The sequence below is a fragment of the Lepisma saccharinum genome, chromosome 2 (genome assembly GCF_977018435.1).
Source record: "Lepisma saccharinum chromosome 2, izLepSacc3.1, whole genome shotgun sequence".
In the NCBI taxonomy this organism is placed as follows: Eukaryota; Metazoa; Arthropoda; class Insecta; order Zygentoma; family Lepismatidae; genus Lepisma; species Lepisma saccharinum.
The window spans coordinates 6,207,040-6,233,865 of record NC_139230.1 but is presented as its reverse complement, the minus strand read 5'-3'; the positions used below and the strand labels follow the sequence as shown (position 1 = coordinate 6,233,865).

General features: G+C 39.6%; 1 protein-coding gene across 1 annotated transcript in view; it reads right to left on the bottom strand.

Annotated features, from left to right (window-relative positions):
• Positions 1 to 26,826, bottom strand: part of cher (filamin A protein cher) — a 361,674-nt gene that overhangs the window by 234,775 nt on the left and 100,073 nt on the right. Inside the window, exon 3 of the mRNA XM_083116998.1 lies at positions 16,067 to 16,176. Within this exon, the coding sequence (XP_082973124.1) occupies positions 16,067 to 16,176 (110 nt within the window). The remainder of the gene's footprint in view (positions 1 to 16,066; positions 16,177 to 26,826) is intronic.

The following is a 26,826-nucleotide window of genomic DNA, read 5'->3' as shown; positions in this document are numbered from 1 at the left end:
CACACACAAACAAACAATCATTCTGGGTGTAAAGGATGACACACAAATGTCAACCTCCCTTCCACGGAGTACATCCTGGACTGCATTTTGCAGATTAACGAGGCTCTGGCATTTGAATTCACAGTCAGTATAATCCTCTGTGGGACTTGGTTGTGTGCTATCCATGCGTGTTTGTGATTGACCTTTCATCAACTTAGTTTCATTATCATTCACCGTCATGCAGTGGCATGCCCAAAGGTGTTTAGAACGTTAAATGCACGAAAAGATGGCAAAATAAGGACTGACTACTAAAATAAACTATATGTAACACCCCCTTTCGAAACTCCTGGGCACGCCACTGCCCTCACCTTCGCGATTAGCCAATGCAAGGAAAGCAAAGTAAAATAAGCAAATCAATCGTACGCGCACACACACACACACACCTATGATTCAGTAAACTTATAATTGGGTGGACTAAAACAGCACGACCCAATGCCGCAGTCCCTGAATCATGAAAGACAAGAGAAGCAAGTCCCGTCTCTGAAGTATCTTCTGCGTGGAGCAGACGTTATTGGTCCGCAGCCTCTTCGGCTGGCTCGAAGACAGGCAAGGGAAGAAAATATTTGAACTTGAAGGCGCGTCGATTCCAAGGTCAGGTTGCACCTTTCAACGTTCCAAGATTTCTAGCGGTGAGAACTATCCACTCACGTCTAAGTGCCACGCCTTACAATTCCGGTTCAAAAATCACCGTTCCTATCTAAGGCAGCGCCGGAAGACAAGTTTTCAATTACGTAGGACAGTGAATGTTATTCATTTGAAACTGAATGCTGCAATTATCATATTGGCACTGTGGGAAAATATATTTCTAGAGGGAAAAGGTCAACGATTTGTTGAAGTGGATTACAGGAAACGAACACATCAAAAATTGTTATAGGATTTTTGAGGTTAAATGCAGCTTCGCTCGAGAGGGGTGTCGGAATGGTCTCGTTCTCGCTTTCCTCTCGTAAAGTCTCGTCTGGAGTTCTTGTCTCACTTAATAAATGCCTTCTGGCGGTTACTATGCAGTTTCCAGACATTTCACATTAAGTTATTTCGCCTTTAAATCTGGATAATAAAGGTTTTGAAATGATTTCAGAAATATCCTCAGGCTCAATGAGCCAACACAACTGAAGCTTGATTTGTAATTTGGCATAATTTGTATAGTTCCTCTGCAGCATGACTTCATAATGATGTAGAAACTGCTTCGAGGATGATATACGTGACAGTAATTTGACGCGTAATGAACATAAGCTGAATATTTTAAGTAAGGCATACTAGCAAACCAGGTTCAGTGTGACTTTCATGAGGGATAGGAGAGATTTCTTGGTGTTCAAAATTTTTCTGCGGTTTTCTTGTCTAAGGGGTTCTGAGGTCCGCTCACCCTCCCATCTAAGGAAAACCTGAGTGTACATCTTGGAAGGTGGCAGCAACAAAGGTATTTTACCTATTATATTTCATCTAGTGCCGAGACCAAGCAATGGTCAAACCGGTACACTCCCAATGTGCGCGTATGGCACAGAGTGTAATATAAAATGTATTCAGGTACAACACAATCTTTCTATCTTTCAATAATATAGTATTTAGGATTTCATTTTCGGGGATTAAGGATTCTCTACTTTTTATTTAGCGCTGTCAACTAGTACAGTCACGGACACTGCCGGCTTGTAACGATTCCATTGACATGTCTCCACACACCATATGCATTGTAGATGTTCCTTAGGACAGTCAACTCGTAAAGATTGATATTTATCAAATAAGAACGTCAACAAGTGATTGTAACCTTAATATTATTTTTATTTTAAGAGCATTCAAGCCCCATAACCCTTCAACACGTCACTGCCAGAGGTGTGAATTTAGGTAGCGGAAAGTAGAATTTATATTTGATATTGATTTACAGTTGTATGTGAAGCTAAGTTGTCATTTATGTGCATTGCTTTGATAGAAACCAAAATGTGAAATAAGTAGAAAACATCTCAGTAAATCTCCATTTCGTGCAGACATGGGATGAAAAAAAAAGATTATGAAAATCGGGGTAATTTTCTAACACGTGTTCTTGTAAAATGAGTACTATAAAGTGTGTCCCTTCTGCACCCTCTCGCCCAATAGTTCACAGTTTCCGGTGCCTACGTTCCTTAATATAACTTTGTATCAAGATATCCTGACGCGACTCTCGATAGAAGTGCATTACAGTGTGCGAGTCTAGCCACAATAAGAATGTGTACAAGTCGGACTTACTTTCTCTTTCTGTTGTCTTCTCAAAGGATAATTGAAAAGCAGTGTATCGAACTTGAAACCTCCGTCTTCGTATGTTGACCACTCTGCCATGGAGGCCATCATAGGAAGTGGACTTGCAATTTTGTTGATAATAATCCATGCTTGCAAAGTGACTTTACATCGCAAGAGACTTCTCAAAATATCTTCTTGTGAAATGCTAGTGCTTCGTTTCCCTTTGCTGACGGAACAAATTTTCTCCCTAATTGCAGGAAATTCGCAAAGCCAATTGACTGTGAGAGTCTCACTTCTGGAACTGTTTTTGTTCCTGTCGTCTCTAATTAGCTACATAATTATGAACACGGAAATCTTCATAAGTAATTCTTTGCCGGTTCCTTTTGTTATTTGTCATCCAAGTGTTTACACTAGCAGACGCTTTAGGCATAAACGCGGACGTACGTGAATATGTTGACGGAGGAAGTGCCATGCGTCTCGTAATTAAGATATAGAATTGAGGCAGGTTAACAACGCAAAATACTGTGCACAAGCATCCATAAATACTAGAATTTCCTTCTTGGTGTTCTAAGAAAATGTGGAATTCCAGGCCTGAAAATCACCGTACTCTTGCGTAGCTTTATGGATACTGGTTTTCGCGTAACATTCAAAGTTCTCAAAAATCACGATTCAGCCTTGTGCCCTTGCCTTAGATGCTTTGAAAATACAGTTTTAGATAAAAATGAAAACTATTTTCGTCGCCCACACACAGAAAAGAAAATGCAACATCTGAAACTAAACAAATGCATGAAGTCGGTAGCTCAGACCAACTGTTTAAGTGTATCATCAAGAAAGATGCAGGAAGGTGCATCAAAAACGCATCCACTGATGCAATCAAGTGCATCTCGACAGAAAGAAATACTCACTTGCATCATATGATGTACTTTGGTGTTACCTTTACGACGTACAAAAATACACAAAAATGCATCGAACTGTAAACCTGATTCTTCGCAGAGGCCATAAAACATAGCTCAGTTCATCAATCGATGCGTCGCACTATGCTAAACCTTATCTACCAAGGAAAAGTAAACTGTCCTTGCCCCCCAGTTTTGGAACCCAATCGCCGCCACTGATCAATAGGTATGATGCATTTAGTTTTCTGTGTGCACCTCCACTATTTTTCAAAAGTGCATTGTTAAGTCCTGAAATACGAGTTTTTAGATATTGTATTATTCAACTTCGAAGCGCGTAAGAAACTTCTAAAGAAGTGTAACACATTTGAAAAATTGAGTTGCATCGTGGCACATTAAGTAACATTTGACTAAAAAAGGAAGGCAGGTGACGAGCGCAGGGTGCATAGAGTGGTTGACTCGAGATCTCGCCACAAAAGGTTCCGGGATCGAGTCTTGACCTGGGCATCATTCAGTCACTCTCATCATCCTCGCCGCATAAAATATAAGGGGAAATAAACAAGATTTGAGCCAAGCACTCGTAGTGACTTAACTATTGCGCCTTTGATAATTCGTTCTTGAGAAATTAAGGAATTGCTGAGTTTTACACTTAGTTCCTACGAATCGCAGAATAGATGGAATTAACAGTAAAAAAACTGCCTCAGAAGAAATTAATAAAGTGTTACGCAACGGCGGGTGATACTTGCAACTCATAATCTGTTATTTTTTCCTTTTGTTGCAATTATGCATTTCTCTTATTTTTAAATTCCATATTGCATTTTTTTTTATGAAATTTCCTTCCCATTGCATTTTGTCGAGGGGGCGTTTCCCGCATGAGATCAGTCCTGTTTTGCAACTTCATTGTTCCCTTAAAAGATGACGTAAGGTTGGAATTGAGTTTTGTCACGTCAGCAGTGACGTCCGTTCTGGGAACACTAGCTAGGCAGTTTCCATTTTGGTTTTGGGATTCCTTGGGTTAAACAGAAGTCTGCAGTACCTAGGCTATTTGCAACGCCGCTCGCCAATGCTCAGAGAAATTTTACAAAAGCGCGAGACTTTTTTGTTCTGGTCAGAGCCGCTATTTACTCTCCTAAAGGCACGGCAACTTCCGGTTTTCATGGAAACAAAGTTTGAACGTTCTCACTGCAAATGCAAGAGTATTATCCAGTTGTTCGGCAAATGCAATGCCTTTTTTTAGCAATGCAAGAACAGAACCTTACAAATGCTTCTGAAAAAAAAAAAAAAACCCAAGATGTTCTTTGGGAAAATATATGGATGACGTATACCTGATTGCTCTATAATAATTTATATAATTTTTGAGGGAGAAAGATTTATGGTTTAAGTCCAAGTTTATGAGAGTTTGTTTTAGGTCACTTTATGCACGCACACAGGTTAATCGGAACTGGACCTACAGTTTAAAGATGAATCCGACCACTGCAATATACCTCCATCGAGGATCGAACCCCTTGATTACATGGCAACCGCGTTACTAATGCGCCATTGGAGAGGCCATATAGTATAAGATACTATATATATCTGCGAGGGACAATTTTGTGCATTAACACACACAGGTGTGTGTGCGTATATTATATATAAAAACAGATTTAAAGTAATTTTTTGAAACATTACTGTGGATGTAGAAATATTACATTACTAACAGTATAAAAGCAAGTGCAACAATAAACGTTGCTTGAAAAATAAGTTTGGAATGAGTATCCACTTTTTATTACTAATTTCGACCAATAAAATTGTTCAGCTCTGAGGTATTATCATCTAACCAACCTCTGACAACTCGAAGTGTAAACACTTTCATATCTCCTGAACGACTACATGTTTTAGAGAAAGAAAACTTACTTTTCATATATCCCTATCCCAAAATAAAAATTTGTTAACCTAGATTGGATATTGAGGGGGGTAGTACTGTGCTCCGTCGAAGTACTTTGGAGACGCAGAGACTGCCTTGTCCCCGAAAATTGGCACCTACGGTAATCATACCATAAATGGTTTGATTTTATATTTGATGTTCCTTATTTAGCGTCGCTTTTTTGCCACTTTTGGCTAATCGTGAGAGTGATATGATGAAACTGATGAAAGGACACTCATAAAGAACACCAGTGACCCCGCCAGAATTCAAATCTGGGCCCCTGGCATCGAGGGGAGGGTGCTGACCAACATAAACGAATATAATGTTTGGGGTTAAGTATGTAGGTATATTTCTCCTTCCAAGGGGAACTATTTTTTGGTGACCACAGAATATGTCCATGGTCCTGCTCACGTCGTCTTCTAGTTTTATACTTGGAGATGGGCTTACATCAGTTGACCACGCAACTAAGGAAGTTTCGTATCTGGGAACCAACCTTAACGCCCGTCAATTTTGGACGACTAAGATAAATGAGAAAGAAAGACAATGATAAAGGATAATTTTTAATGGCAAGTTTAGACAACAATAAAATGGCCTCTTGTGGAAGTGAAACATTTCCCGCCTTAGCAACCTGCATTAAGTCACGATGACGTCACTTCTTTTGTTGACTGAAATCTTCGAGCAACTGTGGCTCACCTGGTGTAGTGCACTTGACAAAAGAAACTCCAGATGACAGACGGGCAGAGAAATGACTCATCGACAGAAACAAGTGAAACACAAGTTGGAGAAAACTGGTTACGTTTGTCTTTAGCTATTGAGGAATAATATGGTTATGGAACAAATATTAAGTTCTATGCAAAATAGAAATGTGGGATGGTGTTTCTTGGGATCAGCGTTATTCTTCATCAACCGTTTATAATTGATTGATTTGTGATTTTAAGTCCACTTTATGCACAGAAAGGCAAATCGGGACTGGACCTTCAGTTTAAAGTGGGATCCGAACCACTGTGCCATGTGCCTCCACCGGGTATCGAATCCGGGACCCCTTGATCACAAGGCGACGCCACGATGCTACCACTACACCATCGGAGGGGCACACCAACAGTTTATAAAACGGGACAAATAGTGACTTATTAATAATATGGACAGGACGACCGGGACACGCCTCTGAAACGAGACTGTCCCTGTTAAAACGGAACGTATGGTCACCCTACTTCCTGTGCATAAAGTGGACTTAAAACCTAAATTCAAACTCTCACAATTTGTGGCTGAGGGAAGTAAACATCAACAGAGAATGGATACTAGACTACTTCTGAAGTATGGTGAGGGAAAAAGAATAGAAGTTCTTCCTTACAGCCATTGCCGTTCTGTGTGGGTATACGTGGGATGCAGAAGCGGAACTACTTTTATTGACTTGAGACGCATATGAAGTCGTCTTATTTCGACGTGACCTCTCTTGGCCGATTCATGATTCTCATTCATTTATATATATATATATATATATATATATATATATATATATATATATATATACACACACACACACACACACACACACACGCATATAACCCTTAAACCTTTCCAGTTTTTCCAAAGAATTCTACAATAAAATTCCACAACATTCTGCTCTATAATATGCTCCTAAGCTACATTTTAGTATTAAACTGCGCTTAGTGTTTAAGACAGTGAAGTTTATTGAGCATCGTTCAAAATAAATTTACAAAGATAGACACTTTTATGTTGAAGCTGGTTCAAGAAAATAATGACTTAATTTCCATTCCTAAATCCTGGTAAGCACAAAAATTCCCTGACTTTTTCACTCATAGGTTGATTTGCCAGACTCTTCCAGATTTTCAGGTCTGATTGGATGTATAGCCACACCCTCTCCAGGATAACAAGATAGTCACACGTGTGACTGTGTGGTGAATGCATCAAATTTTGGAGCACTGTTTTCATGATGCCTACCAACTGTTCATATTTGTTACAGGGAAAACCAGGAGCCCCTCCAAGAATCTCTAGAGCATGGTGCTGATCACATCACCTCCATCTATGGCCTTCATGGCATGGCATTCGCTACCGTGGAATCAGATCCTACCACTAGGTTAGTGCTTGCAGATAAAGTCCCTATTTAATCTACTATTCAGCTGTAGCAGAAAGTGAAAGGAATGTTCCAGGACTCGTACTGTTCTCGCCATCTTATTAGATATATTAGAAAGAGTAGGAAAATGTTATCAGTTCAACGTTGGATAAGAACCGCTAATTAATTCTCTGAATTTTACAAATCGCACATCCGTCGTAGATTCGATCGCCACCACTGGTAAGAGGTGTCAGAATGGTTAAAATTTGGAGCGACAGACGATGGCAACGTATGCTCATTACAATCTGACAGAACCCAGGACTCCTTGAAGACAGAGCCCGACCCTGTGGCCGAGTGGTTAGCACATCGCGCTGCGACGCCAAGGGTCCCGGGTTCAAATCCCGGTCGGGCTTGGTTGTTTGTGAATGTCCATTCATCAATTTCATCACTCATCCCCATCTTCGCAAATTAGCGAAGAGGCACAAAACGTGAAGTAAAATAAACTCAATCAATCAATCCTTGAAGACAGAGCCAGAAACTGCTTTCTATCTACATATACTGGCCAGTGACGCAGTGGTTATCGCAACGCCAACGGTGTCAGAGGTCTAGGTACGAATCCCGGGCAAGGAATGGATGCGTATTTTCATCATCTGCTTCATCGGTTCATCGTCCATCCTCATCGGGGCAAAACGAGATATACAAAAAACGACAAATAAAACTAAACAACAAATTGAAAAAAACACTAAGTTGCTGACCAAGGCAGTTTATTAAGATGTAAAAACACTTAACATGTAACGTTTCAACCCTGTATCAGGATCTTCCTCAGACGAAGAACTAAACTAAAATGATACAGGGTTGAAACGTTACATGTTAAGTGTTTTTACATCTTAATAAACTGCCTTGGTCAGCAACTTAGTGTTTTTTAAACAAGGCTTAATTATATCACAAATTGAAATACTGTTCACCTAATTAGACAAAAAAAACTGAAAAAACTGTACGAACTTTAGCTTTTCGTATTACCAGTAAAAAGAAAGGTAAAGTGCTCCCCTGTGCTTAGCACCACGCCATGAAGGCGTATATGGGGTATGTGGGTAACGCCCCACACTTCCTTGATCCGATCGTGAGTGGGGGTGATGTGATCAGCATCACGCCCCTGACCGCCTTTACCCCCCAGGGTTTCCCCCGGGTACCCATGTTATTTGACGCTGGGTGGGCGCCGGGCCGCTTCCAACGTAAGAAAAGTTCCCGGATTTGAACCGTCCGGGGATCGAACCCGGGACCTTTAGCATGGTAGTCAGACGCGTTACAGACTTTTTTTTTTATATAAAAGGAAAAACCCGTACACGGAGGTATCCTCCACCATTCACACTTTTTCTCACTTTTACACTTTTCAATTGCTACATATTCTTATCATCTGGACAAACACAAATACCCAAGCCTTACCCGGGACTCGAACCCAGAACCCCTGGCGTTGTAGCGCGCTTTGCTAACCACTCCGCCACGGAGGTCGACGTACTGAGCCACCGCGGTGAGATATTTAATCAGATTACGATACAAGAAAATACCATGAAACAAACAACTTTCAAAATCTCTTGCAGGAGTGTGTACCCTAACACATGATTGATTGATTTGGTTTATTTAACTTCGTTTTTCTGCCACTTACGGCTAATCACGAAGATGAGGATGAGTGATGATATGACTAAATTGATGAAGGGACACTCACAAAGACCACCCATGCCCAGGCCTCTGGCTACGTGGCGCGCTGACCTAACCACTCCGCCACGTATGTCGGCTCTACACTAACACGTCGAGTGCTCAGGATTTTCGAAAGGGAAGGAGTTACGTATACTTTGTTAGTAATCTGTCCTTGTTTTGTCATCTTTTCCTGCCTTTGACGTTCTTTTTTTTAGGAATATTGGGTCAAAGGAGCCTTCGACCCCTCACCAAGGCCGCCTACAGGGTTTTTACCCCCGGGGGGGGGGGGGGCAGCAGTGCTTAAAGTGGGGGAAACTTGGGCTAAAACTTTCCCCCAAATAAGAGGATTCTCATAAAGCAGTGATTCCCAATCGGGAATCGGTCTGGGGGTGCCCCGAGATATTGTAGGGATAAACGAAAAAATATATTGTTAAAAAATTAATATAAAAAATGTTACTTATATTACCACTCAATAAATGAATAACATTAGCACTGGAGTAGGTATTTATTTGACAATAAATATAACTTGCTCCTGATAACATATTCCACTTAGATTTAAGATTAAAAATTGAAAAGAAATTCTAACAAAGGTGCCCCAAGTTTATAATTTCATTCCCAAGGGTGCCGCCAACGTTAAAAGGTTGGGAATCCCTGTCATAAAGCATTCCCAGCACTATAATAATTTGCATAGGTGCATAATCTGCTGTCTTTCAACGTATTCACGCAGCAATTTCAAAATTTGAATTCTATGAAGTCTTTCCAGATATTTCAGGGGGTAGTCCTTGCCCCTCACCAACCCTCCATGAGCACGCCTCCGACACTAACACAATGTGTGTAACAAAAATAATATACTGCAAGGAAACGTATCATTCATGGACAGCCGAAGAGCGTGACGGTCAAGGAGGATATGATACAAAATGAAAAAGAAAAGGAAAAAAAGAGGCGTGACCGTGATAGAATTTCAAAGGAAATTCGAACTTAGGTTGGAAACACTTCTTGGCAGGTTCCCGCGCTGTGACGTCGTAAAGCAGGTGCATGGCTGAGTTGGCAGGTGTCACACATCGCTGGCAAGAAAACGAGTCGTTGCGGTCATGCAACATGTGCAAATGGATCCATCCACGAAGCTGCCATTCAGTTCTCAAAATCTGCAAATGCCCTGCGTGCATCCGCTAGACTCGTCAATGCACATCGAACAACCGATTTACAAGCCACGTGGCTCGGGATAGCTGCTCGGGTGCCCACTTCTTGCAAATCATGCAGTGACCTTGGAGTTTGGTTGCATGTTTGGGGCTAACGTCCTGCCAAGTATTGGACAGCATAGCCTCCAGTTCGATGGCGGCAAGATTCAAGGATTTATCTTCACGATCTCTCTCGATTAATTATTGAAGAAGCATCCCCGAGGCGTACAAGAGCAAAGCCTGATCTGTAATTGCCAGAGAAGATAAAAGATACTCATCTGGTTCACATCAAAGATTTACACTGTAATCAGAATGGTTGAAGCGTTTTGGTTGGTTGTGTAAAGCAAAGGGTTATATGTTGTTTGACTACTGAATCACTTAATGTTGGGAAATTCTAAGCCAGGTTCAATCCCTTGACGACGAAGGACAAATACTGAATTAATTACAAGGTAATAAACACTGGGTTGATTTATTGATTTAGTTTATTTTACTTCGCTTTTCTGACATTTTTGGCTAATCACGAACATGAGGATCAGAAATGATATGATGAACACCCATGCCGGGATTCGAACCCGCAATGGAGAAAACACGTTTGCGAATGAGTGCAGAGAAGTAAAGGTAAGAAGAACCACGCTAATTTTCTATCGGAAATGTTCTAAAATGTTTACTTTCAAGTGAGGAAACTACTCTGAAAATCCATTTCATATACTAGGGCTAATTAAAGCTGTAATGAATTCGGTAAGTTCTATCAGAGAATCGAAGCCCCAGGTTCCCGATTACCAGGTAACGAGAATGATACTTAGCTATAAAGAAGTTGAAATTTTGAGATTGATTCCAATGTATACAAAACAAGGGACATGTCACTAGTTGCAAATTAGATGTAATGATGTTTCACATGGTACTTGAAGAATTTTCTTATTTTACAGTTAGCCATGTAAAATAATCAACTTGGTGTCATGTCAGACTTTAAAAAATAGCAAACAAATATGGAATTCCCCCGCATTCAAGAAAACAGTACCTTGACGACAAATGTATCTTTCAGTAACGTAGTGAAATTACGCGTATTAACAACCTGCCAACAGTATATGAAACGTAGTTAAGTTACTGTGAACGGTTTCATTCCCAACCTAAAACGTGTACTATTTTCCAATAAAGTGAAAATAACGTTTGAATAAAAAAATATGTCAATGTATCTACAAGTTGAGTTAGATGATTTTAGATGCATTAATTTCATCAAATATTTACAGTAGAAAATTGTAAAATGTAACCAAACGTTTCGTTTCAATGATTGTTCAAGTATGAAGTAATTGCGTGGAGTGTGGCCAGTAATGTAATTTTAAAAATATTTCACAGGACCTTAGGTTAGCAGAAAATTTCATAACTAATAATTGACAGACTGTAGCGTTTTACATATTATGTTTCGAAAAGAGAAGTTTTACTGATGTATTAGAGAGCTAACTCATTGTTTTAATTTTTTTAAATATAAATTACGCCAGAAAATTATGAATCGTAGCATGTGTGATTCTAATAAACATTTAAGCTAGTTGAGTAGACGTAGACGTGATTTCAACATTTTTATTGGTAAGAGCAAACAATATTTCGTTATTTTACATGCGTACCACTCGTTTTAAAAATGCTTTTTAAGTGACGTATTTTTTTTTTTCAAAATATAAATACCTAGGTAGTATTCTTTCACACCATAATTTACTACAAATTAATAGAAGATTGGTAGAATATTTCGTTCAACTTTATGATCTTCAAATCTCGACTGCGAGTATGTAAACTACAATAGTTTTTGAGTATGTAAACTACTATTAGATCTTAACAAATCCCCTTCATCCCTACGCTCTTTCGTCTCGTTGGTCCTCCCCTATGGCGTGGTGGCAAAGTCATCGCCTTGTAATCAAGGGGTCCGGGGTTGGATACCCAGTGGAGGCGCATAGTGGTTCGGATTCCATTTCAAACTGCAGGACCAGTCCAGATTAGCCTATCTGTGCATAAAGTGAACTTAAATCGGCGCAGAAAGTGGACTTCAGTCGGAAACTTTTTTTAAAAAAATTACCTCATCGTCGCGATTAACAGGAACCAGTGACTTAAATGAAACATTTCTGCTCCAACCTGCAAATAAGTTAAGTCACCTTTAACTCGATATACCTTTAATGTTCAATTTACCATGATTTAGATACGAAATCTGCATTTATGCCTTATTTTACAAAGTAGTCTCAGTGGAGTTGAGTACTCGATTATCGATCTCGCTGCCGAAGGCTCTGGGTTCGAATCCTGACTAGGGCACATCTCTCCATGTAATTAATTGTCCTTATCGTGACGATTAACTAAAGAAGTGGAAAACCTATGCAAAATAACCTGATATGGACCAAAAATACTAAATATAAAATCCAAAACTGTAAAATTACTCAACATTAAATCATCCAAAAGTAGCTAATGTTACTGCATCGCTAGCTTTGCCAATGAATTATGCATAAATTATTTTCCTCTCATCCTTTATCGTTAAGTACGTTAATTCCTCGCCAATTTCCCTGTTTACTTTCCTTTTTCGCCCTCGCCAGTCGGCTTCAGAGCATGCCAGGTTCACAGCTAAAGTCGCATCAGCAGTGTTGCCAACCCTCGATAACAATGTCTCACTAAACTACAGACAAAAAATTACTTTGCTTTATTTATCTCACTTTTCTTCAACTTTTGGCTAATCGCGACGATGAGAATGACTGATGATATGAGGAAATTGATGGAGGGACTCACCTATGACCGGGCCGGGATTCGAACCCGGAGCCCCTTCCGGAGTAGCGCTCTGTGCTAAACACTCTGCCACAGAGGTCGGTGATTCATCATCATTGTTACTATAAACCCAAGTGGTAGAAAAGGGACGTAAAATCCACGAAACCGATAAACAGACGAGAGTGGTGCTAGTCAGTTCACATCCATCTCAAGCAATCTGCTACGTGCATTCGTCAGTATGAGTAAAACCAGGGTCGTAGTTGGGGGTATACAGTGGTATACACCGTATACCCTCTGGTTGATCCTACTCATTGGAGTATGCCTTCTGCTTTAGTTTCATTTATAATTATTTATGTAAATTGGCCATTACTCCGAACAGTCAAATACTTCTGGATTCACGTGATCAGGAACATAATGTCGTGAAGCTCCACCAGTTGATCAGTTTAAGCCTCAGAAATATGTGAAGATATGGATCAAAACCACCATGGTACAAATTACGCTAATTCAAGAGTTTGTGCAAAAGTTTTAGTGACAAGTGCGGTGGATCAAAAGAGGCGCTTTGGAGTGTTTTCGAGTAAATTGCCAGAAACTGTTCCAGAACAAGACTTTATTGTTCAAAGTAAGTAATGCGGTCTTCAAAGTATTTATTTTTCTAGTTTCTTTCATTTAAACTATTACTCGTATTAGCTGTATTATTAAAGTTGCTATTCACAAAAGCAACATCAACAAGAAAATAAAATGCAATATATTGCCTCTACAGCAGCATATAAATTACTACGGTATAACCTAAACGTTTAAATAGAATCATTAATATATGAGTTTCCTATATTTTATTTTTTAAATACCTTCTCCGTTGCAATATGCCTTTCTAATGCCAATTATGAGCATATCACCATCAGTATTCTATCATAAACAGCATTTTGGTTTTAGGATAACATAACTGATCGAAAGATGGTCTCCATTCAATTTTTAACAAAACTTAGCGTAGACCCTCTTAAAATTTTGGGACTAAAGCATTGGGTGAAACTGACCATTAGTTTGAGTTTTTCTTATTTGTCAATTAAAATTCGAAAATAAATAAACCACAAGCTCACTAAATAATCGATGAACAAGTCAACAATGGGTTTTTATTAATACAACTAACCCATCATTGTCCCCCACACGGCACGCCACGTTCATCTCCCCTAATGATCTCGTTCTGAAATCGAGAGCGGAAGAAGAATACAGCCAGCAGTGCGCAGAAAGGTGTCCATCCATGCGCGAAGCAAACAATACAAAAGAATGCCGAAGGCCACTGTGAATGGTAGCATGTTATGGTGTTAAGCCACACCTCATCTTCTAAAACAGATATCTTAACGCGCCCGCACACATGGAATAAAATGTGGGAGGGCAGGCTCCAAGATGGAACACGGTTGGGGGGAGGGATAACTATAAAACGCTCATAACTAAACATTTATATCATAATTAGGCAAAATAAAATAGAATTTTCTAGAAAAATTCTAGATTTCAGTGGATAGAGAAACTCAATAGTTTCGTAGAACGAAAAATGGTCATCATTTTTTTCATTATTTGTGTATAGTGTTGCCCACGAGACGAGACTTTGGCCTGTCTCGTCTCGTGGAAATTCTGTCTCGTCCCGAAAATATTCGTTTGTCTTATGACACATGGTCAATCTCGTCTCGAATTTTTAAAAGCCTGTCCCGTCTCGTCCCGTGGGCAACACTATTTGTGTAGGTTCTTAATGCCTATTTAACTGATATGCTAATCAATACTAGTCTTTTTTTAAAATTCCCATAGGAGTGGGACCAATGATTCCTTTATTTGCAATGCCCTAGAAGTAGTTTTCACTTCTTTTCTTCGCCTCTTTTCGTCGTGAAATATAACATTAATATTGATACAAATTTAGCACCCTTTAAGTATAGTAGTCTGCTAGAAAACTACAAATTATTATCACAACAGACACAGATCGATCAAGGTAGATATTTGGAGAATACCCTCGATTTATTTGGTTTATTTTACACTTCGCTTTTCTGCCACTTTTGGCTAATCGCGAAGATGAGGATGAGTGATGATATGATGAAATTGATGAAGGGGACACTCGCAAAGAACGTCCATGTCCAGGCCTGGATTCGAACCCGGGACCCATTGCGTCGTAGCACGCTGTGCTAACCACTCCGCCACGGACGTCGGCATGCAAAACTCACGTCATGTCTCCTAATCGTACGAGAAAGTGGAAGAAGACCTAGTTATGCATTCCCAGAGATGTCTTTTGATATTTTTCTCATTTGGAAAGTGACAGTGGTAATTCTCCATGCCGTAACAAGCTGCATTTCCTTCGGGTGCAGAGCGTGGCAATTTCTCTCTCGTTCCACTCAAGTGTCTTCCAGTTACGACATTCATTTCCCCACAAGCGAGGAGGAGACGACAATCAATATGACACTCGCAGTTCATAAAGAGATTGGACTCCTCTCAGGCCGTGGCACGAAACGCTGTTTCTCGTGCAGCGAAAGAGCAGGAGGAGGAAAAAGATTGGCATTCCACATACACGCTCATCACAATATTCGTTACAATGACGAATACATGTTAGATGAATTTTTACGTATCTCAGATGTATATAGTTTTTCCATGCATGACTTCTTCCGTGACTTTCCATTGAGGCGGTGGATTTAGACGCTGTCACTCCAGATTCCAGGAGGAAATAATAGTTAGGCCCTACTCGATGCTACGTCGAGCTGCCTGCAATGCGAAAGAGACTGGTTCGATTCTCGGATGGGAATTTTCCATTTAACGTCCCAGCTTATGGGGCACGGGGGTTCGTTCACCCTTGGAGAAATAGGCAACCGGAGCGCGGTGCTGATCAGATCACCTCCACTATGGCAGAAATTAGAGAATGGGTGCAGCCCTACCCCCAGACCCCTATGTATGTCCGTTGCACGGTGCAATGCACAAGGGGACATCTTACCTTCTGCGACAGTCTTTTAATTGAAATACTACATTTTGCAATTACATATTATTTTCTCATTTGTACATTTAAGTGTTATCAATAAAGAATTAGGAAAACTTTATTTTTACACTTTTCTGAATATCGGTTTCTCTTGATTGTTACTGGTTACTATGGCATTTAATATCATTCCTGAATGACACAAGAACCGTTGAACGTGGGAAAGCTACCAGGTTGGACCAAACGCGGTTTATAGTTATCGTTATTTGGAAACGGTAACTTGTAAATCCCAAAAACTGCTTTCAACATGTAAGGCAAATAGTAGTTCCACTGGCATTCCAATGTTTTCCCACACATAATTTCAGATGCAATTTTGTCCACTCTTTAAATATCTACTAAAACACTCACCGGGTGCAACAGCGTCAACGAGAGCCCCGACCGCTCGGCCATCGTTCCAGTCATTAGTGAAGTTTGTGATAGGAAGATCAGGAACTTTGCTTTGAATCCAGTGTAACAGCCTGAAAAGAAGGATCAATAAATTAAGCAGTTCATAACACAAACTTTTTTTTTTTTTTTGTACATAAAATATCATCGCTCCAATGCCAAAACCAAGAATGTGCAAATAGAGACTATTTCATCTAGGTGCAGTTTCCGACTACTTTTTGTTGATCCCCTAGTGTAATCTTGTATATTGCATTCACAAATATATCTTATTATGCAAACAGCTTATTAAGAAAATCACGTCAACGTTACCTTTATACCAGTATTAACTCTTTACATTCTCTGTCGAGTGGCTTTTTATTATTTTGCTACCTCAGCATGCTGGTATTCCAGTTCTTTACAACCAGCGGTATGAAAGGATTTTTTTTTTAACCCTTAACTGATTTTATGCGGCAAAAGAGGCACGGGATATCATGATCATCGCTCCATTCCAAAATAAATTTACACACAAGCCATAAACTATTACGAGTGTTGTGTGTATTTAAATTTGAACACATAAATCTAACGCACTGAAATCATACAAGTAATATTTATTGTCTCGTACAGAGATGCAGACAAAGACCCTTGAAGAAACCAAGGAAAAATTGCAATAAACCAAATTGGTTCTGGAGAACTATTTGGTTGCAGTATGATCTGTGCATACAAATATAAGATAAAAGCAATAAACAAAAGCCCAAACAATTGAAATGCCTTTTTACTCGAGAAGTAAGCTGAGGCTAACAAATATTACATTCCTGTTTATTGTTTGGGCTGGCCATTTGGAAGTGTTATTTAATACATGAACAATGGGCGTGATATCTACACCATTCTTACGGTTTTTTTTCTCATTGTCTCAAGGGTTGATATATAGTAAGTTAGAAATAAAATAAAATGAGACAGCTTTTTAAGAAGAAAGGCATTCGCTTGCTTAAGCCAGATTGACTGCCAACATCCAGGACTCCTATCTATCTATATTATATATATATAAAGAGTTCAGAATCTAACAAACTCGAAAACCGAAATAATAAATAACAGATGTCCGAGCACATAAAGTTTTTCTAAGAACAGTACGGAAGTTTTCCCGTCCAATTTGAAAAAGTGTTCCTTTTACACTAGTTTAAGGAGTACATTCCTGCCTCTGGGATAACCGCATGTAAATGATTGAATTAGCAGAACGCGGATGGAGGGGACAACCTACCTCAAGGCGATAACCAAAGTTCCTATTGAAAAGTTGCTATTGGAGTTGGCTTATCGGTGTAGAGTTGGACAACACACACAACGCATTGCAGGGAAGCGGATATGTCAGGATCCAGGTGTCCCATTTTTATTGCCGGTGACTGTACAATATTTCGTATACGTAAATACATTTTACAGAAGTGGAAGGACACAGGGTATAAATGCAAATCATTTCCAATGTTCTCTCTTTAATCTTAATAGGTAGCTAACTACTGGATGCACGTTCACCAAATGGAAGTAAGAGTTTAGGATAACATTGGATTTTAAGACATATTTTCAAATTGAAAGGGAATTAATTAGATTATAGCATTTCTTGTATTGAATACTTTATGTATGTATTACCTTTTACAGTGGTTAAGCATACGAAGAAAAAAGTCATACATCTTCCAAATTGCCTCTGCTTTGTCAGAACAATTGTATGAACCATTAAATTAGTCATACACCATAGAGGAAAGATCGTATTACCAGAAAACTACTTGTTATCGATGGTTAGGTATGAACTTCCAACGCGTAAATGTATGCATAAAAGTGAAGCAGGTGCTTGGAATAGAACAATTAAAAATTTAATTACATGGTAACACACGCATTTTACACCTTCCTTTTTGCTAATATCCGAGTAATTGATCTATTTGTAAGCTTGCCGCCAGTGGTTGGACTGATGAAAATGCAGAATACATCACGACGGCTTTATTGCTTGGGCGTGAAATATCTAGCAGCTGACAAGACAATTTTGCACGCAGTTTGTTGCTTTCGCAGGTACTTGAGATAAGCTAGGAGAAGTTATACTTCCAGGTTCATTAAGAGATTTTCAAAGCCAAGTTTATTGCCCTATCTTGCATAAATGTTCACACAGTTCTTGCAGATTATTAGGCATTAATAGCAGAACCCTTAACATTCAGTGGAACTGGTTAATTCATATCACAGTGATGGACAGTTATTAGTATGATAATGAACAAATCAATTGAGATTCAGTTCTATTGATTGCATTTATTTTCTTGGCGAATATTTTTGTACCAAGACTAAAGTTAGGCTTTGACCTTTTTATTCAAAACATTATGTCCCACTTCTATTTCTACGTTAAAGGACAATGTTTCTTTATAATTTCCCTCTTAGAAGCAACAAAATTGGATAGTTATTGTACAAATTGACCATTCACAGTTGATACATCCACAGCAGGTGTACAATTGATTGATTTGGTGTTCTAAGTCCACTTTATGCACAGTAAGGTTAATCGGGACTGGACCTACAGTTTAAAGTGGGATCCGAACCACAATGGGCCTTCACCGGGTATCGAACCCGGGACCCCTTAATTACAAGGCAACGACGCTACCACTGCGTCATAGCAGGTGTACAAATCCAATGACTATTTTAAAGTATACTCCACCGCAGTGAAGCCCTAACTGCCAATAGTAATGATTCAAAATAAATCCGCAAATTTTGACAAATATACAATTTCAATTGTCCATTAAATTACGTGTTGCATTTTTGTTATCCCTCCCGGGGTACATTGTTGAAGGAATGCATCGGCCTTTATGTTCTAGATATTCTCACTAATTACTCCTGTACAGAAGATGATTTTAGGTTACAAAACTTAATTAGCTCATATGTAAACATGCAAAGCAACAAAATACGTGAATTTCTCTCGAAGAAAAATAGAATTATGGAAAAAAAATCTAAAACTGCTATTGGCCTCTCCGAGTAAACTTGTTTCCTGCCATAATTTTAATTGCTCCTTTATTGCCCGTTCCTTGTTTCCGCTCAACTAGCAAATTAGAAGTTTGATTCAACTCTTACTCATTACTCGTTCATACACAGACGAATCGAAATTATACGGAAGAAGATGGATGGTCCAAGAAACTGCTAAGATACGATACTTGAATTCGGCCTACTGAATTTTAAAGAACCAGCCGAAGCTGTAGACATGCCATACACATGTTAACACGCGTGTACACACATGCACTACATATGTCTTTCAATAGCACGTTCACTTAACTCAGGATTTAGTGTTATTATCGCATGTTATATGTATCTACACTGGCAAGACTAACATGCATAAATTTTAAGTAACGTAAACATTAAAAGCACGATGCGATGGAAAACAAAAACTGCGCAAAGAAGTTTCTTTTAGTGACTGAAATAGACCGCTCGTTCAATTTAACAGCAGGAAAAAATGTACTAGTTGTTGAAGCAATGCTCGCAGCAACGAACAACAATTTTTGAGTGTACAACACCTCCAGTCCTCATTCGATTACTCGAAAGATCGACCTCACTTAAACTGCAACAACGCTAATTGATTCAATGTCCCCTTTGAGAGCAAAAGCCGCTCTTGGCAGAGTTACAAGCCGACATTGAAATTACGCACAACACTTGTATTGAATGATTGAACGTCTGGAACTAAGTTTGTGGAGGGTTGACGGCTCAAATGAAAACTATTTGTAATATTTGCATTTGTACTTTACTTACGTCGACTTTCTGCTACTTTTGGTTGATCGCAAGATTGGGGATCAAATGGTGATTACTAGGGCTCGAAAGTTGAGAAAAAATCTTTTTTTTTTCCCAAGTGTCCGAAGATGAGGCCCAACATAATATATGTTCATTTTGGGTCATTGTAGGCCAGAAAAAGGTGGGTTTTATTTGTCCTTTTTTGCCTTTTTCGGCGTTTTTTGGCTTATTGGTTCTGTTTTAGCCTTTTTTCAGGTCTTAACGGCTCTTTTTTTTTTTTTTGCAACTTCACCTTCTTTCGACTACGTTTTAACTGCCCGTTCTCAATTCGAATCATCATCAGTTCATCACCTCTTAAACATCCTTTCTGTAGTAAAGAAATAAAAAATAAATAAATAAATATATTTTTGGACGACTGAAGCAGGTACTGTAAAAAAAAAAAAAAAGGTAAAGTGCTCCCCTGTGCATAGCACCACGCCATGAAGGCGTATAGGGGGTGTGGGGGTAACGCCCCACAGTTTCTTGATCCGGTCGTGAGTGGGGGTGATGTGATCAGCATCACGCCCCTGACCGCCTTTACCCCATAGGGTTTCCCCCAGGTACCCATGTTATTCGACGCTGGGTGGGCGCCGGAGCCGCTTCCATCGTTAGAAAAGTTCCCGGATTTGAACCGGCCGGGGATCGAACCCGGGACCTTTAGCATGGTAGTCAGACGCGTTACCGACTTTTTTTCTTTTTTTTTTCCATTGTAAAGGAAAGCCCCTATGCGGAAGCTTCCCCCATCACACTTCATTCACTCATATCATTTCATTCATATTTCAATTTCAAGACTTTTCAGGACAGACAATCACAAACATCCATGGCCGAGCCGGGAATCGAACCCGGGACCCCTGGCGTCGTAGCGCGATGTGCAAACCACTCCGTCACAGGGGCCGCCCACTGAGCCACCGCTGCCACTTGTCTGGGAGGTCGCGCTGTAAGTGGCAAATTTTTCTTGTTTTGAAGCTTTCAGTTTTTCGAACTGGGTGTTCCATACCACCAGAATTTTTTATTTTTTTATTAATTAAATATGTAATTAAAACTGAAGTTATTAATTAATTTGGATCACATTTATACGTCCTTTTTTCCCCTTTTTAGGTCCTGTTTTTGATATTTTTAGATCTTTTTATAGGTCTTTTTGGCTATTTTAAGGTCTTCAACTTCCAAGCCCTAGCAATGACATTAAACTGATAAAGTGACACTCACAAAGGAACATTCACGTTTAGATCAGGACTCAAATCTAGAACTCTCTGTAGCAAGATCTTTGCTCGACTCGATCGTTCAACGTTTTCAAACACAGAGGCAGCTTTAAAAAAAGATGGTTGGAATTATTACCAAGAATCCTGTATTTTAGAACCACATGGAAATACTCGAAATATGGAGAAGAATAAAGTAATATCCGGACATTCATGGATTCATATTCGTAAAAATCTTAGTTGTGTCAGCTCAAACTTGAGGCCGCATGACTTATTTTTACCCGTGGCGCAAAAGACCGTGAGGGCCAGGGCCTACCTACCGATTGCCGGGCTCACCCTGTTACGGGGGTGACGTGTGGTCAGCACGACGAATCCCAACTCGTCGTTGTAGATTCCGTGACCGGAGTCGTCAGTGTTCCAAAGGCAACAGATCCCATTGCGGTAGCACCGACCGAGACAATTCCACACAGGTAAAAACTAGTGGCGTATCCTGAAAATCTGGCCTGGTTTAATGCAACAATTTTAATTTATTACACACCTAGATTCATTTAGATGAATTAGATATGATAGAACTAAAACACCAATGCAGGCACGCAAGTAAAACAAAAACAGGAGTTTGACAACTTCAAAATATTTCTGCAATTCGGTATTTTTTCATAAAATTTTCATTTTCACCAAAAATTGGATCTCGATTTACCTACGTAGCAACATTGCCTCTACTAAACGCTGCATAGAAACAGAAAAGAACAAGCAGTTTTCTCCCGCCAACGCTGTTTGCAGCGGTGGAGCTGACGATGCAGGCCGACCAATTTTTCTTCGGCTTCATCGTCCTCCCCCCGTACAAAACCCGGTCGTTAGAAGGGTGCGATTGAGAACAATCAGTGGCGTACATAAACCAGTCTTTAACTTCTTTAAATAATTTAGTTAAATTCCGGTTTAAAAGCTTATTTTAGTAGTTTGCATATTATATAATGAGCAAATTCCCATGAATCTTCTCTCTCTCTTTCTCTCATTAAAGCTAAATGTGCAAAAAATATACGAGAAAAGTTGGTTTACATGGTTAAACATCCACGTGAAAATTATAAATCAGGCGAAACCGGGGTAGCTGAATTGTAATGAATACGTGGAAATGATTCGTTCTCTGATCAAGAGAAATAAACTAAATTTGAATTTCACCTTATGCTAAACTCTGTCCAGGGTATGCCTGGAGCGTGCGAACGAAAGCATATCTCTGCGCAAGTAGTGACTCAAAAGGGCTCGACCAATGAACACGTGCGATGGAACAGGGTTGAGTGGAGGGGAGGAAGCGACCTGCAGCTACCAGCCTTTGCAGCAGCGTGTACAGCTTCGCTCCGCCCACTCGCTCTTCCCCCTTATGCGCGGCCATGCTCCAGAGATTCCCGGGATAGAGGATAGGAAGAAAAATTGATAGATACGACCTATTCAAAGCACCCTATTCCTCCTCAGTTTGTCGCTGTCTCCGTCCCTGGTAGCCCTTTCTGTTGAAAACTTGTAGCGCCTGTGTTTATTCCATGTAAAATCTCGACGAGTCTCGCACTGGAGAGATGTCTTTTGTGAGCACACTCACGAGCTCGTTTCCGATTGGATGATCCAGTAACGTCATCACACGCAAATACGCATACAAAAAGTTTATTGATGCAGCATGGTGATTTTAGGGACCTTCGCCAGCAGACAACCGATTCAAATTTCAAAGCAAATTTCACATTACAGTTGAGCTCTACGTCATTCTGACGTAGTCACTCGGCGTTAAATTAGGCTTTGGCCGCGGCTCTACGCCAGGGATTCCCCCTCCCCCTCCTTTATGGTGGATTGGAGTGGTCAAGTTAGTTAATCCATCTGCAACGAGGAAGATGAAAAGAAAACTGGAATGTAGTGTCAAGGAAATAAGAAATATTCATGCCTGGGGCAAAGCATTTAATGTCCTAAAAACTGGTTCAAATGCAAAATAAAAAATGCATTTTTGGCCTACAAATAGTAAAAACAAGTAGATTTTCTAAATGACCAATACATTGCTTAAACCTTTTCCTATTATTAGATCCTTCACAGGTAATAAGTAAAAAAGGGGTAATGCCTCCTTTAGTGCCAATTCCTTTAGCATAATTGATTTCATAACACTTTTAATTTGAACACACACACACATAAAAATTGTATCACACATCTATGTATCAAATGTAATGAATGAATATAGTGAATGTAATCCAAGCCTGTCCTGGGATCCAGAACAGGCTTGGTGCTGAAATTAATGCTAATTGTTATGTCATTTACACACCACGTATACGATGTAAAATAATAAAGACTGATAAAACGGGGGAACCGAAATTCTGAGGACTGGTTTATTCAAAGGAACCAGGACAAGAAGTGCTACCCCTGAAAGTAGGCGGGTAGAGGTGGGCTTCTTCAGGGGGTTCCCCTCTTTTTTCTTGTTATTACGTGATCCAAACAAGGGTTTATTATCCAACAATAAAATTGAGTTCCATTACATTTGACAACATGATGTAGTAATTATATAAAGTAATTAACAGTATAATGTGTTAACGATCCAGGGGTTTGCAGAGCGTGCTCCTATACTAGAGATCCTGCCCTGGATTCAAATCCTGTAAGGTTTCCTATCATATTCGTCATTATCTAACTAGTTTTATTTTTTCACGCAATTTGCCTATTACATTTTAACAGGAAAGCAAACAGCGGTGGGCCATGGATACCTCAGCCCCTCCTTGGCGCCGCCCCTGATCATGCACTCGGTACAAACCGTTCACCACACCGTCAAGTCCCTTACAGTTTGCTGTGCAACAGATTCGCAATCTAAATAGTGGTTCGTTCATACGCTGCATTGGTGAAGAGAACAGGCGCGATCGTACGTACAAGGCGAAAAAAGCCGTGCTTCGGAACCAACTCAACCAAAAAATCAATTAGGCCATTGTTACTAGGCAAAGATGGGTCACGATCTATATTTAACACACATATGGCGTGGAAGAGCAACAGATCTTTCCTTTCTTTCCTTCTTGGACGCACGTGAACGAACTCGTGTGTCCCAGTTCTGCTCTTCGTATAGACTTCGTCCGTGTCAGATCTACAGTATTTATGCGGGAGGGAAATAGAAAACATCAAAACTTAAGGGAAAAGCTCAAACTTGACCCCAATTGTATTATTCAACTGAATCAAACACAGACCAAGAGTATTCGGAAGCAAAGTGTTCTGATCAGAAGTTACTTTTACTGTTGCATTTGCAGTAATTTTAATAGTTACTTTGGCGTTACCACGCTTACGTTGCGATTTGAGGATTTACGAATTCCATTTCTTTATTTTTTTCCGATTCTCAGAATTATTCTAGTTTTTTTTCTGAAATTAAAAATTAGGATTGCATTTTGATAACTTGACAAGTTTTTTATTCATGAAATTTGTAAGCATTCAAATCTTTCAAGGTATTTCATCTTATTTGAAACCTTAATATTGCTAGTGGCCTATTACTTCAACAGTAAAATAAAAGTAATAAAATACTAATATTACCAGTGGCGTGCTAGAGGTTATAACTTTTGCATTTAGCCTTGCTTTCCCAAAAGACTGCCAATAATTATAACATTGTAAAAAATTTTGCATCGACTAAAAAAGCTCTCCTTTACAGTCGCAATCGCGCTTACGAAATTCTAGGCTGACCACTGAATATGACTTATTGTAAACCGACCAAAAAATTGTTTTAAGCCCACTTCATGCTTATTTCGACTAATCGAGGCTGGGCCTGCAGTTTAAATTGTTGTCCGAACACTGTGCAATGTACCTCCACCAGAAATAGAACATGGAGACCATCGATTTTAAGCGATAGCGTTACCATATGTGATCGGGGAGGACCGATGTGCATCTTGTAGATTTTTTTCTAAATCAAAACAATATAAGAAAAGTACTGCAAAGAAGTAATTGAGAGCTGCAATTTTAGTCATATGTATTACAAATTTATTGCACTGCAGCCAAAATTATTTTTTAAGAAAAGAAATTACAACTCACTCACCCACGTACTTCCAACCACTGCTGAATATATGGGTGTCCCAAAAGTCGCTTAACCGAGAAATAAATATTTGTATTTATTTATTAAATTATTGTTTATTTAATAACACAAATATTGTTTTCAAATACAAATATTTATTTCTCGGTCAAGCAACTTTTGGGACACCCGATATTGTCAAATTTCACTCTATGCACAGAGAGGCTAATCGAGAGTGGACCTACAGTTTAACGTGGATTCAGAACCACTATGTGCTTTCAACAAGGATCGAACCAGACGCCGTTTGATTACAAGGCGACATCGATACCAGTACTCCATCGGTTTGATTTGATTTGATGTTAAAATTTTGGGTGCGTCAGCACTTAGGCTATTTTGCACCCGTCACATTATACGGGGTCCAGCCCCTTATCTTTACAAAGAACAACTCGAACGTTGCATAAGTAAAATCTTAAAAGCTTAAAATGTTCTGACTTCCGTTAAAAGCTGAGGCTGTAAAGGGCCCTCAGCACACAGGACAAAAAAACAGGACAACACACACAAAATTATACTGGCCAGAGTGCCAGTCGCCAGAGCCTCGTTCGTCTGCAAAACGCAGTCCAGGGTGTACTAACGTGGAAGTGAGGTTGACAGTTGGGTGTACTACGTGGAAAATCACCCCTTACACCCCAGTACTCCATCGGGGAGACCCTGTTGAATATATAAGCTGTTGTAGTGTAATGAAAAGGTACTGTAGTACCTGATACGACCCTGTGAGTATAGGAAGTCACTATATTCTTCACGTGAATAACCTCTTCTTACAGTATTGACCCTTACCCCTAATCGAAGTTCCACTCGATTTAATATAGTGACTATTCTCTTCAGTTTGCTTCACAGTAAATACGAAGACCTGAGCACCAAGAAGAGAGTTGAAAATGGCATTCCAACGGAGTTGGAGCAGCCGAGCGTGGCATCAACTTCGAGGGATGTTCATTCCGCATTGAAATCCCGTTCGGCTCCAAATTGCTTGTGGGGAGGGGGGATTGAATATAGATGCTGCCCAAGCATCGGGGAAGATGTTAATTGAAATCTAAACAAAACACGCGTTGGAGAATTTGTGTATACCTTCACTGTCAATATTGGCCTAGAGCATAAAGTGAACTGGGAACCACTGAGAAGCCCGAACAGGATTTGAACCAGAGATCCCCTTGATTAAAAAAATAAATATAATTGAAAACCTTGACGAATGAGGTACCTGAACGTATATTTAAAGGACAAAATGACTAACGAAACAGTTAATCTGGAACCTTCGTAAAATTTTCCGCTTGTGATAAAAATGATACAGGTAGATTTCCGGCACCGTACACTCACCTCACTTAGTAGTGCCACAGTTCTCTTCTCTATGTCCAAGGTGCAGTTCGGCCTACACTGGTCAAAAATGCTACATAAATAAGCAAATTGCGGCACTACTAAGTGAGGCGAATGTACTAACCACTAAACTCGTTAATCTAGAAAAATGTCAATTTGTAACAAAATAGCACATTTCCAGAGCTTTTTGAAATTATACTTGTGGCATTATGATTAAACCGGCACTTTTTCGAGAATAAAACCTCCATTGTTGCATTCTCTAAAAGGAAAACTAAAGTATATTAAAAGTAAGGCGTAAATCCGTTATTTTGTTATCTGTGTGGGATTGAGTGAGTCTCTTTCGGTAATAAATGAAATATCAAACATTCAGGTAATGCATTCTAGATATATTGCCGCGCAGCATGCAACTGGGG